The 13,805-nt window shown below is 47.5% G+C and overlaps 1 protein-coding gene across 1 annotated transcript in view; it reads left to right on the forward strand.

The window, feature by feature from the left end:
- GABBR2 (gamma-aminobutyric acid type B receptor subunit 2) overlaps positions 1 to 10,601 on the forward strand; it is a 370,296-nt gene extending 359,695 nt beyond the window's left edge. The window contains exons 15-19 of the mRNA XM_024126525.3: positions 564 to 788; positions 2,612 to 2,794; positions 3,190 to 3,319; positions 7,725 to 7,842; positions 10,355 to 10,601. Coding sequence (XP_023982293.1) covers positions 564 to 788; positions 2,612 to 2,794; positions 3,190 to 3,319; positions 7,725 to 7,842; positions 10,355 to 10,520 — 822 coding nt within the window. The 3' untranslated portion in view covers positions 10,521 to 10,601. The remainder of the gene's footprint in view (positions 1 to 563; positions 789 to 2,611; positions 2,795 to 3,189; positions 3,320 to 7,724; positions 7,843 to 10,354) is intronic.
- The last annotated feature ends 3,204 nt before the right edge of the window (positions 10,602 to 13,805 follow it).

Consider the following 13,805-nt stretch of genomic DNA (forward strand, 5'->3'; position numbering starts at 1 on the left):
TGCCACACCTAGCTTCAAGGACGGCTAGGAAATGTAGTCTCTGTACTCTGGGTGGCTATGTGCATTGGGGGTCCCAGACACAGGGGCTCTGCCTGGTTTAACAGAAAAAAGACTAGCCTTAACTTCTAGAGACACAGTCCACTGTTGCCACCATATTGCTCTGTGGCCTTGGGCAAGCCCCTTCCTCTCTTCTGGGCCTTCAGGTTCTCTGTAGAGGGAGGGGATGTGGTTGAGACTGTGTCTGAAGTTTTTTCCCACTGTGGCCTCCTGTGGGTGTGTGTGTGAACCAGTGGTGGAGGTGAAGGAGGACCAGACAGTGTAACACCCCAGTCTGCATTTCCTTGGCAGGACTCAACCCAGGGCCACAAGTGGAGACAGATTGTGGAGACAAGATTATCCAGAAGACCTGGACAGCAGCAAACCCCCAGCCTCCCTCCCCCGCAAGCCCCCACTTCAGAGTAGCGGGGAGTAACAGAATAACCCTCAGTTCAGTAGCTTCTCAGAGCAGGAGTGTATGCCGCCACCTGGTAATGACCGTCTCCCTTTTCTGTTCACCGTTCCAGTTGTTCGGTTGTTTCTTAGCTTGGGAGACCCGAAACGTCAGCATCCCCGCACTCAATGACAGCAAGTACATTGGGATGAGCGTCTACAACGTGGGGATCATGTGCATCATCGGAGCTGCCGTCTCCTTCCTGACCCGGGACCAGCCTAACGTGCAGTTCTGCATTGTGGCCCTGGTCATCATCTTCTGCAGCACCATCACCCTCTGCCTGGTGTTTGTGCCAAAGGTACGGAGCAGGTGCCAGCAATCCCCCACCTCACCACCCTGGCGTCTCTGGCCTCTGACTCCATCACAAGGGCATTGCTGTGTTTCTCCCACTTTCTACAAGTTTTATACACTCTTTTTTTTTTTTTTTTTTAATGATGAACACAATTCACATCACAGAAAGTTTGGAAAAATGCAGAAAAGCAAAAAACCAGATTTTTCAGAAATCTCACATAGTCCTGCCAGCCAAAAATAATCACTGTTAATGTTTTGGTTTGTTTTTTTACTGTTAATATTTTTGATGTGTTTCCTTCCAAGCCTCTTAATGGTTTAGGGCAGTGATGCTTTTTCAGATATAGCTGTAATTATAGCATACTTTGCAATTTGCCTTTTTAACTTAACTTTTGCCCTTTCTATCTTCTCACATTCATAACCATTGTTGAGGGGAAGTTCCATAATTTACTCAACCACTTGATCCTTTATTGGTGAGCATTACAGTTGTTTCCAGATTTTTTATATTATAAATGAACTTTTTTTTTTCTACATAATACATTTTCCTTGTTTCCGATTATTCCCTTAAGGTAGAGTCACAGAAGTAGTATTAGTGGGTCAAAAGGAATAACCATTTTTAACAACCACTTATGTTTTTCATTCGTCTGAAGGGCTGACCTGAGAGATATTTTCCAAACATTATCCTACCCAGCAGTGGGCAGGTGAATCAGAGGCCTTGACCCCTGCAGTAGGCTGATCTGTGTAGAGGAAAACCTGACGTTGGTGGGTCTCAAGAGTAAAAGAAGCAGCAGGAAACAGAGGTAGTTGAGAAGTCATCGACCCAAGTTAGGGAGTGTCTGTCTTAGGGAAAGGGGAGAGGAGAGATCGCTGGGGGTCCCATGGGTCCTCCAGCCTCCTGGGCGCCTCTGGCATACACTCCCTCCTTTAGTTGTCAACACCTTCCCAGGCTCCAGGCTCACACCACAGCTTCTCTGCCTGCATTCTGACTTCCTCTCCACCCTGTAAAAGATGCCAGGTGATTCTAAGCCCAGCTCTGAGGGGGTCACTCTGCTTTGTCACCCTTGATAGCTCCTCATTGCCTTCCTGGCTCCAGGATCAAGTCCCCGACACTGGGCTGGCTTTCAGGACCATTGGATCTCCTTGTCTCCCCCAGAGAACTCTGTCCACCATCCAACTGCCCCTCTCTATAAGTGCCCTGAGCCCTAGGCCTCCCTGCATTTGCAAATGCCATTTCTTCCCCCTGGACTTCCTTTACCCTCACCGTCCTTCCAGACCCTCCACAGACCCCAGCCCAGGCCCAGAGCACCGTGGTGAGCACTCTGCCCTGGATGCCTCTGGCCTGGTGAAGATCCTTCCTCCATCCCTGCCCCTCGCCTCTGAACCATAGGTCCTGGTGGACAGAGGCTGTGGCCATGGTTCTAACAAGCACAGGCCTTCACTTTCCTCCCATTGTCTTCACAGCTGTCACCTACAGCTGTTTATTTTCTACGTGGAGCTAGGCCTAAGGCAGAGTGAGGCTCAGCTGGAGCTAGGCCTAAGGGGCCCTGGGTGGCCTCTGTAGGATAGCTGGGATGCGGGTGGAATCAGGATCAGGAGACCAGACATCTAGTGGCAAGGAAGAAAACCGAGACTCTGCAAGGGGAAGGGGGCTGCCCAAGGGCACACACAAACGAGGGACAGAAACAAGTCTGAGCCCAGGGCTCCAGACTCCCAGCCTGTGTCGTTCCTGGGGCCCCATGTTGCCTCCAGTGCAGGACCCGCTGGAAGCAGCTGGATGGGCATGGGAGGAAGGGCCCCAGGGTCCTCTTTTCAGCCCCACCTTTGTCCTTTCAGCTCATCACTCTGAGAACAAACCCAGACGCAGCAACTCAGAACAGACGATTCCAGTTCACTCAGAATCAGAAGAAAGAAGATTCTAAAACCTCCACCTCAGTCACCAGCGTGAACCAAGCAAGCACGTCCCGCCTAGAGGGCCTGCAGTCAGAAAACCATCGCCTGCGAATGAAGATCACAGAGGTACCTCCCCCAGCACTGGTCGCCAGGGCCCCATCCTCCCATTGGAGTCCCTCTGCCCGTGCAGGGACTTCCGGGCTGCCGTTCCCCACCATGTCCCCTCTAGAGCATCCCCACGTCATGGCCGTGCAGTCCCATCTACCGTCGTTATGGCTGCAAGAACCGGGAGGAACATGAACTAGACAGAGACGGTTTGTCAGAATCTGACAGGAGTTTATTACCCACCTGGCCCAGGCTCTGGGGTCCAGCAATGCCCGATTCAAGACATCCTCAGAAAGAAAGGAGTTCTTAAAGATTTGTGATTATACTAGTGAGTTGGGAAAACTCAGTTTTCCACCTGGGGCCAGGGCAGGGGCTGGGCCGGGGGCTCTGACTCAGCTGGAGCCTTTGTTTTCTAGCTGGACAAAGACTTGGAAGAGGTCACCATGCAGCTGCAGGACACACCAGAAAAGACCACCTACATTAAACAGAACCACTACCAAGAACTCAACGACATCCTCAACCTGGGGAACTTCACTGAGAGCACAGGTAGGAGGAGGTGGGACCCCTGGGTATGAGACACCAGCCGTCCATTTTACAGATGAAGAAACTGAGGCTCAGAGAGAGGGGTGGAGCAGGTCTGAAGTCACACAAGCCAAGCTGGAGTATCTGGAACCCACGTCTTCTGAGCACAGTTCAGTGTTTGTTTGGAGCCCCACCTGGGGATCCACCTATGCACGGGGCTTCTTTTTCTCAATGGGCTCCAGTTCCATGTGTACCCCACATGGCCAGCATTCCCAGCATTCTGACTGGGGGCACACTGTTCTTAGTGAATAATGTACTCATACTTCTTCCAACATTTCACAGTTTCAAACACACCTCATCAACGTACAGGAAAGGAATGGTCAGTAAGATGACATGACGTTCGATCCCACCAACCACTTGGGAAATAAAACAGTCCATTTTTTGCCTACATTTAGGCAAAATTTTAAAAAGATTACCAGTGTTGATAAGAGCGTATGGAAATGGACACTCTCCTGCAATGTTTTGGAAGTTGGTCTGGCACTCTCCAAATGTCTGATGTTAAGCCCCTTGACTAGCAATTCCCCTAGCGGGAGGCTTCCCCTTGGAAATAATCCCACAGGGTCAAAGGTGTAGACACATAGTGCTTATCATAACACTACTTGTAGGCGAGAAAAGCTGGAATTAATTTACATGTTCGTCATCTGGAGTGGTTTCATGAATTATAATACAGCAAAACAAGGCATATAATACAGTTATTAAAAAGTGAGGTGCATCTCTTTGTACAGATATGGAAAGATCTCTAAATGAGAAAAGCAGTATGAGGCTTCCCTGGTGGCGCAGTGGTTGAGAGTCCACCTGCCGATGCAGGGGACACGGGTTCGTGCCCCGGTCCGGGAGGATCCCACATGCCGCGGAGCGGCTGGGTCCGTAAGCCATGGCCGCTGAGCCTGCACTCCGCAACGGGAGAGGCCGCAACAGTGAGAGGCCCGCGTACCGCAAAAAAAAAAAGAAAAAAAAAGAAAAGCAGTATGAAGACCAGCATTATGATACACACAATATGCACGCACATGTATGTGTGTGTGTGTGTGTGTGTGTGTGTGTGTGTGTGTGTGTGTAAGGGCACTTTTTAAAAGGTCTGGTAGAACAAACACCAGATTGTTAACAGTATCCACCTGTGGGAAAGGGACACTATGTGTGGAGAGTGGGTGAGAAGGGATTTTTTTTTTTTTTTTTTTTTTTGCGGTACACGGGTCTCTCACTGTTATGGCCTCTGCCGTTGCGGAGCGCAGGCTCAGCGGCCATGGCTCACGGGCCCAGCCGCTCCGCGGCATGTGGGATCCTCCCGGACCGGGGCACGAACCCATGTCCCCTGCATCGGCAGGCGGACTCTCAACCACTGCGCCACCAGGGAAGCCCGAGAAGGGATTCTTTTATGTTTCATTTTATATACTTCTCTGCTGTTTGCATCTTGTCATAGCATATATTCATTAATTTTATAAAATTTGTTTAAATCAATGAAAAATCTTCAGTTTCTTTTATTCTTATTACAAAAGTATTTTATTATAAAAGCAATATTAGATATTAGCAATAAAATTCTTATTATATTAGATGTTGATTGTTTAAAAATGTCTAGATTCAGATAAGTAACAAGGAAACTGAAAGAATAAAAATTATTCCTGATTATTTTAGTATCTAGTAAAGGTGGGCATTTCAAATTAGTGGAGAAAAATGAATTATTCAATAAATTTCATTGGGATAAAGGGGTAGCCATCTGGAAAAGAATAAAGTTAGATCCTTACCTCACAACTTACACAAAAATAAGTTCCAGATGGATAAAAGATTTAAATATAAAAAGTGAAAACCATGAATGTACCAGAAGAAACCATAGGTGAATTTCTTTTGTAATCTCAGCAGGAGGGAAACCTTTTCAGTTTGATGCAAAACAGAGAAACCATTAAAAAAAAAAGTTGATGAATTTAAATACAAAAGAAATTTTGTTAACAATGTGAAAGCCATCATAAGTACAGTCAAAAAAATCAAACAGCAAACTAAGCCAAAAAATATTATCTCAGGTAATAAGCTTATTCCCTTATATAAAAAGAAATTATATGTAATTATATACAAAGTATATATAACTATATACAAACTAATAAGAAAAAGACCAACAAACCAAAAGAAAAATGGGCAAAAGAGAGTGCTCATTAAAGGAAATACAAGTGGTCCTTATGTTTATGAAAAGATGCTCAGTCTCCCTCCTAATGAAAGGAATGCAAATTAATTTGCAGTGAAATACCATTTTTACCTATAAGACTAACAAAGATCAGAGATCAAAAAGTTGCTGAGGAGACGCAAGAGGGAAGAGATATGGGAACATATGTATATGTATAACTGATTCACTTTGTTGTAAAGCAGAAACTAACACACCATTGTAAAGCAATTATACTCCAATAAAGATGTTAAAAAAAAAAAAAGTTGCTGAGAGTGGGAGGCAACAGGTGGTGAAACACTGCTGCCTGAAATAGAAATTGTTCTGACCCAGCAACTCCAATTTGGAAATTTATCCTAAGGATATACAGTCAACTCTCATTACTCACGGTAATCGTGTTCTACAGAGTCCCTGTGAACCGTGAATTCCTAGGGGAGACACAGGGTTAGGTTCCTGCAAGCCTCTCCCAGGTAGGTGGACATTTTCATCAACTGATCAATACATAATTTTGTTTTATGTGTGTTTCTACTGGAAGACACCTTGTTTAATATACATTGTTGATTAACACTGAACTCATAGCCAACAGCACTGTAACTCATATCTGAACAACACATCTAACACACGTTTTCTCCATCTGGCACATCACGGCTTAGGAGAACAATGGATAGCACTTCAGCACTAGGCTTGGGAGCCATTTTAAACAGCAAAAGCACCAACACAACGCACAAAAATGTGAGAAATGTGGTACTTCATAGACCACAATAAGGATACTTATTTTTAATATGAGAGGTAAAACAAGAAGGCAGACCCTTGTTCAACCTCAGCTGGGAGAGCGACTCAGACTTTTGATGCTCTGTGTGTGTTATCGAATGACAGTGAAAGCACCACGAGTATTGACTCTGGGGTTACAAAGAAATTTTAGCAAGTAGGCGAGTTCACAAACACAGAATCTATGAATGAAGAGGACTGACCGTATTCACATGGATGCAAAATGACACACATATAAGGTTGCCCGAACCCTAACCCTGCAGCAGAAAAAGAAAACACCCATACTTTTTTTTTTTTTAATATAAATTTATTTATTTTTGGCTGCGTTGGGTCTTAGTTGCTGTGCACAGGCTTTCTCTAGTTGCAGCAAGCGGGGGTACTCTTCATTGTGGTGCACAGGCTTCTCGTTGCAGTGGCTTCTCTTGTTGCGGAGCATGGGCTCTAGGCACGCGGGCTTCAGTAGTAGTGGCTCGAGGGCTATAGAGCGCAAGCTCGGTAGTTGTGGTGCACGGGCTTAGCTGCTCCGCAGCATGTGGGATACCTGGACCAGGGCTCGAACCCATGTCCCCTGCATTGGCAGGAGGATTCTTAACCACTGTGCCACCAGAGAAGCCCGACACCCATACTCTTTTCCAAACCAAATGAATCCAGATCTCTTAGGTGGGGGCCATGTTTTTATATTTCATATTTCTTTAGTTCTCTCCAGGTGGTTCTGAAGCACAAAGATCGTTGAGAGCATCATGTTTTGTGGCTACGCAGTATTTCTGTGAATGGAGGCCCCATACGTACATATTAGTATGTAACTAATCCATTATTACCCGACAAATTCGGGTTAGTTTCAACTTTCTGATATTGTAAACAATGTGGATTTGAACATCTTGTATATATTTTCACAAACATCCTTAATTATTTCTTTGGGACAGTTCCTGAAAGTGGAAATTCTGGGGAAAAGACATACTTTTTATAGTGTTTGATGCTTACTGACAGTACCTGCCAGAAAGATTATGCCAGTTTATACTCCCGCCAGCAGTTTACTATTATTATTCTTTTCAGACTTAGCAATCTTATGGAAACTATACCTTGGAGTTCTTTTTTTTCTTTGTCATTATATTCCTAATGCACCCGTGAAAAGGACCTTCATATTAGAACCTCTCATTTCTAAGTTATGTTGCCTACATTGGTCGACTCGATTCCCTTTTTTTCTTGGAGAAAGGGAGGTCCCAGGGCACACCATCCACATCCCCAGCACGCCACTTCCATCCCTGGACAGGGGCTTCTCTGCTCCCTGCCTTGGTCTCAGGAGAGCGGCTCAGGGACCATGGCTTAGAGAGCACAAAGGGAAGATGGGGTCTTTTGCATTCTCTCTCCTTGGGCAGTATCCTAAAAATGACTGCATTGTTGATTTTTAAGAATTAAGTTAACAGAATTATTGCAGTATTGTTGTTTTGCATTCAGATGGGGGAAAGGCCATTTTAAAAAACCACCTGGATCAAAATCCCCAGCTACAGTGGAACACGACAGAGCCCTCTCGAACATGCAAAGATCCTATAGAAGATATAAACTCCCCAGAACAGTAAGTACCTTCTTCAGAATTACTGCCCAAGACTACATTCCTCCTACACAACAGTTTCCATTTGGCACCATGTTTTCACATGCATTACTTTATTTGAACTCTATAGTAATCTCATGATGCAGGTCAAATTACACTGTTTATTTTACACATGAGAAGACTAATATTCAAAGAGGGGAGGTGACCTGCCAAAGCTTACCAGTTGCTAAATGCAGGAGATGATAGGATTTGAACTTGGGTTTCTCCAACATCAAATCCCATGTTCTCTGCCTTTGTTACATATAAAATGAATACATTTACTTAACACTAATTTACTGAGACCTACCATGTATCAAGCACAGCACTGAAGAAAACAGACAAAAATCCTTCCCTTCATGGAGTTTACATTCTATCTGGGAAGACAATAACTTAACAAAAAAGCAAAACCTAGTATGTTAAATGATAGGTGCTTTGGAGAAAAACTAAGCAGGGAAGGAGTTAGGGAGTATAATTTTACACAGGGAGGTCAGAGCAAACTTGGTGAGGTGACATCTAAGCAAAGACCTGGACATCTCCAGTAGCTTTGTCCCCGCTGGCAATTTTTAGTGCTTCCCAGTTTACAGCGGATTAGAAACAGCAATTAGAAATGTCAGCTCTGAAACTTGTTCCCTGGGAAGTGACAAGGGGAGAGGAACCAGCAAAGGGAGCCCAGTCACCAACTGCAGTGTCATTTGGGGCCATTTAGTCTTAGAGCTAATAGCCTCTCAACCCAGTTAGCTCCAGGGCCTCGCAGCTGACAGTCCAGTATAATTACTGATGGTTACATGGCATTCATCAGTGGTCTACCTATTAGTTCCCTGCACTACAGTGCAAGCACCTTGAGGGTAAGGTTTAAGTCCTTCCTATGTCCCTTGGACTGAACACAGCTTCCAGCACTGAGTAGGTTTTTGGCAATGAATTAATGAAAAGGCAAACAGGATCCCAGCAGACAGCAGAATGTGTGGCTCTGACAACCGCACACAGATGCCTACCCTGCCCGGGATGCTCAGACAGAACACCCTTTCCCAGGTCAAGTTCATTCTTCAGCTCCCCATTTTCCTGGACTCTGCCAACACCAATGACATTACACAAGCTCAACTTTAATTTCCAAATGAAGTCTCCAACGCACTAATCTCTCATGAGCACCTGGGAAGGGTCTCTTGCGAGAAGCCCTTCTGGCCAGCAGGTCCTTAGGGAGTGGGGGCAGCACTGCATCTGTCCCCATCCATCTCAGAAGCCCACCAATGCATACACCCCAGGGTGCACCCTGGTGGGCTGAGGCAGCCTCTGTGAGTTGATCTGCCACCCCACAAAGCACTGTGGTTCAAAAGAAGAAGCAAGAGTCACACCTTCCCCAGTTCTGGTTGTTTCTGTGAGCAAGGTACACAAACTCTGTACGCTTCTCTCATCTTTATAATGGGAACAGCAGTGCTTCTTCTGCCTATTGGGTTTTGTGAAGTTCTGGGGTTATTCCCACCTGAGTGGCCAGGCCTGGGGGACACAAGGAGGCCTAAGAGTTCAGGGAATGCAACTTCTCAGATGCAGTGGGAAACTGCACAAAACACAGCCGAGCAGGGGAGCAGTGGCTCCATCAGTCCTGTTTACCCAGCCCCTGCCTCAGCCCGGCCTCAGATTTTTTTACTGGCTGCCTTTCTGGGAATTTACCAGAAATTCCATGTTCTGGGGGCATAGAGAAGGAAGGAGCTCACTGTCTGAGGGGGTTAGCACAAAAATGATGACATTTAAATTGGATCTTAAAAGGAAAGCAGTCATCAGATGGGAAAGCAGAGGAAGAGCTATCTAGGCCGGGGAAACAGCATGTGCAGAGGCATGGAAGATTGCCCATAAGCAGGGTTTTAGAGGAAACTAGCCACCAGAGGGTAAGGTTTTTGGGGAGACGGGGTAGAAGGTTCACCTGGAGAATTTGACAAGAGGCAGATCTTGGGGAGCCCTGAATGCCCCATCCCAGTGTTGGAGAGAAAACGCTAGTCACCAAAGAAGCCGAAAGACCAGGAAGGAACCTTTTGGAACTGGCCCGGCAAGAGGGACTGAGGTCCTGGACAAGAGACAGTGGCAGAGAAACCAATGAGGAAGGACAGAGCAGCTGAGAAGCCTTTCAGGGATGGAACCCAAAGCCAAGGCCATTCAGGGACTGGCAAGAGCAGCGAATGAGAGCTGTCTGTGTTTGCAGCAAAGCCCTGTTCGAAGGGCAAGGCCTTATTCTTAAAATTCACTGGAAGCTCAAGAAGCCTGCCTCCTCCTTGCTGCCGTTGCTCTGGTTATTCCCGGGGCAGCAGCTGGCACAGGCAGGCCTGCATTAAACACCTGCCAGATGGATGAGTGGTTAGATGACAGGATGGACAGATCTTGGATTCAGAGAGAAGTTAGCTTCTTAGCACCGCCATCAGCTTCTTAGCCAAAGCGAATCCAAGGGCCTTCCTGGTGAGCAGCCCACTAGCCTTCACTAACACCCCCCTTCCTTCTCTCCCTGCCACAGCATCCAGCGCCGGCTGTCCCTCCAGCTCCCCATCCTCCACCACGCCTACCTCCCGTCCATTGGAGGCGTGGACGCCAGCTGTGTCAGCCCCTGCGTCAGCCCCACCGCCAGCCCCCGCCACAGACACGTGCCACCCTCCTTCCGAGTTATGGTCTCGGGCCTGTGAGGGCAGGAGGCCTGGGGCCGGGGCCTCCCCCGCGACGGAACCACACAGAGCAGAGGCATCTGCTACAGGAACCCTGTCAGCTCTGGCCGCGGAGAAGCTGGCGCCACGGCTGGCCTTGCGGGACTGCTCGGATGGCACGGAGTGCACAGGATGGGGGGCACTTGGCACCTGACCTCGCGCCTTATTTGTGAAGTTTTCATTCTTTCACAAAGAAGAGGAATGAAAATGACTTCTTCCTTAATGTCTGCAAACGAGGAGGAGCTAGGATATTTGAAACTTGGCAAAAAAAAAAAATCCTAGACAAGGAGAAAGTCACTAGAACTCCAGCTAGAAGTCACTGAGTGGCCCTGAGCAGCCTTGAGAAGAGGCGAGGGGCTTCTGGAGAAACCGCCTCTGCCTCTGCACACATGCCACCGGCTGTGGCCCCCCAGGCCAGCCCTTCTCCCCTCTGGGGAAGGAGGTGGGCAGGGCAGCCAGGCTCCCAGCTGCCAGTCCAGCCAACCCCAGCCTTCCTGGAACAGGGAGTCTGCAGGGAGGGCAGTCGGGCACAGCTCTGCGGGCCGAGGGCTGGGGTACCGGAGCAGGCTGACTCGCATGCCTCCCCGGTGGGACCTTACTCTCTGATAAATGCCACACATTAATACAATAACACCCGTTCCGGGACCGTGGGGATTTAGGGCACGTCACTGCAGACACGCTCTGCAGCATTCACCCACAGTCGGCCATGCACCCACCACGTCAGCCATGTCCTTGTGTTCGTATCAGGTGTTCCCCGTAATAAGGGGGGCACCCGAGCTAATCATAGAACGTCTGTTCCCAGCAAACACGATAAAGAAAGATTGTGCACTTTAACCTCTCTCATCAGGGCCCACAAGGGCTGGCTGGGGTTATGTTTTGTTTTTTTCCACTGACTTTGTTTCTGACCAAAGTGAATCAGGGGCATCTGCTAGAAGACATCCCTGTAGTCGCGGGGAGAGAGTTGCTAGCTGAGGGCTTCCCTTAACTTCCAGAAGGCAGCCTTCATTGTGACAAGCCGGCAAGCTCTGCCCTTGGGGGTCCCAGGGGTGATCAATCAGCACACTGATTCTCATTCATAAGATCACTCTTCCCTTTTAAACGAACCCCAAAGAGCACTGGCCTGGGAGTCACAAAGACCTGGGTTCAAGCCCTTGCTCCACTGCTAACTCCCTCCATGACCTTGGGCAAGTCACTTGTGTCTCTCTGAGCCTCAGTTTCCCATCTCTAACAAATTGGGGTTGAAATAACACCTATCCTGCCCTACCTCACAGGGTCACTCTGAAGATCAAAACTTGATCTCATCCAGGAAAGCTTCATACCAAACAGTGAAGCGGCCTTGACCCATGAGGTATTCAGGATGACCATGACCTTCAGCCCTCAGGACAGACGGGGCTGTGGCCCAGAGAAGCTCCCAGCACAGCCCTCTACCAGGATCCACCTGGCTGGAGAGAGGTGGATCCCGATGATTTCTGTGACATTCCTGGGACAGGATCATTTGCTAAAGAAAGGCCTGAATGACAATGTCCCAGACGTCTGCACAACCGAGCAGTCGCTCAACTCCCTAAAGAAACCTAATGGCAGCTTCAACAGGCAGGCAATAATCTCTTCCCAGACCACTGAAGTCAGGAATACAGTGTTGTCACCACCAGGGTTTGACAAAAGGGCCCATGGGAATCTTACCATCGCCAACATTTCAAAACACCCTATTTCACGTAGCATAGAGTTCCCCTCCCCTCCCCCAAAGAGAGGTTATGGAGGTACTGTAGCTTTTAGGGGAAAAAAAAATGTTAACACATCACAGGTCAAGTTGAAGTCACTGTCTGTTTAGGCACTAAAAATCGGTGTTGTCACTCACTGTGTATTACAGTATTTACTTGCTTTCTTGATTTCACCAAACCAGATTTAATTTAAAGGACCACATTAATTTTTCAAAGGGAAAGAATTCATTGTACATAATGTATACACACACACAAAAACAAAATACCTGTAGAAATATTAATCCAGCATAGCAGGAAAGAAGAAAAGAAACAAAAGTACTGGACAGTCGGAGGTGAGTGTGTGCATCTGTGACCCACTGTGACTCCTGAGCGTGCACAGTCTTCTAGGTTAACCCACACAGTACATTCTCTGTCTTAATGATACTGTAGGTTCACCTGTTTTTTTTAAATTTCCCCACAAATAACAAGACCCACAGAAGTGACTCTAGCTATTTAACGGTTCTGTCCTTTTATATGCAGCAAACACACCACATACACGTCCGAAGAGGCTTCAGCCTGAAGGTGTTTTCCAATGATGTTAGTGCACAAACGCTTTAAATTAGACTGGAACTGCCAGAATCAAATGTAAATGAGGAATTTCTCGTACCCCTATTGCATGGTATCAATTTTTAATAAATTGTTGCAAATTTGTTTTTATGAATAAAAGGAAGAAAACTGTTGTCTTTAATGCCTACTCTTCCCAAAATGTAGGTCAAATCAGGCCATATTCTCCTGCTAAGAAACTCAGGGAAAGGCTCTGGGGGGTGCCTGCTCAGCAAGTTCCCTTCCTTCAGAAGCTGCCTTCCCCTGGCTTCTGCAGGCAGTAACAGAGCAGCCTGTTACCATGTGGTGATAGATCCAGGGGTGAGAACCTGACCTGAGCTGGGCCAGTAAGTCCCTTCCCCATGCAGATTAATTAGCCACAAAAGAGAAAAATGAAGCCAGCACAGAGAAACAGGATCAAGAGATGGGTCCTGATGGTGTCCAAGCACCGGGTCAGCTGTTCCTGAAAGCCAGGAGCACCCTCGTCTTTCCCGTGCTGGGATGTTCAGACCTTCCTCAGATTCTCAGTTCTCCCAATAAATCACCCTTTTTGCCTAGGTTAGTTCAAGTTCAGTTCCCATCAGTTGCAACCAAAAGGTTCCTGACCAGTCTAGAACGCTCACTGCCTCCCCAGGCCCAACTCCCCGCCTCCCCAGCCCCGAGTCCAGGCCATGACAGCCTCTGGAGACTTGGTCTCATGCTCCTTCCAGACTCATCGACCCTCCTCCCCCGGACCCTACAGACTGTTTGCACTTCCTCCACTGCACGGGGCCTTCAGCCTGCAGCTCCATCTCAGGTCCACCCCATCCTTCAATGTCCCATCCAAAACCTCTTAGTTCCCCTGATTTGAAATCCTCTCTTCCACTGTCCCTCTCTCACCATACCGGGTAAAGGCTCACACTGGCCCTTCCTCTCCACCCCAGACAATGAGCTCCCCAAGGATGGGAGTCACATCTACTTCCTCGAT

Source organism: Physeter macrocephalus, chromosome 9, assembly GCF_002837175.3.
Source record: "Physeter macrocephalus isolate SW-GA chromosome 9, ASM283717v5, whole genome shotgun sequence".
Taxonomy (NCBI): domain Eukaryota; kingdom Metazoa; phylum Chordata; class Mammalia; order Artiodactyla; family Physeteridae; genus Physeter; species Physeter macrocephalus.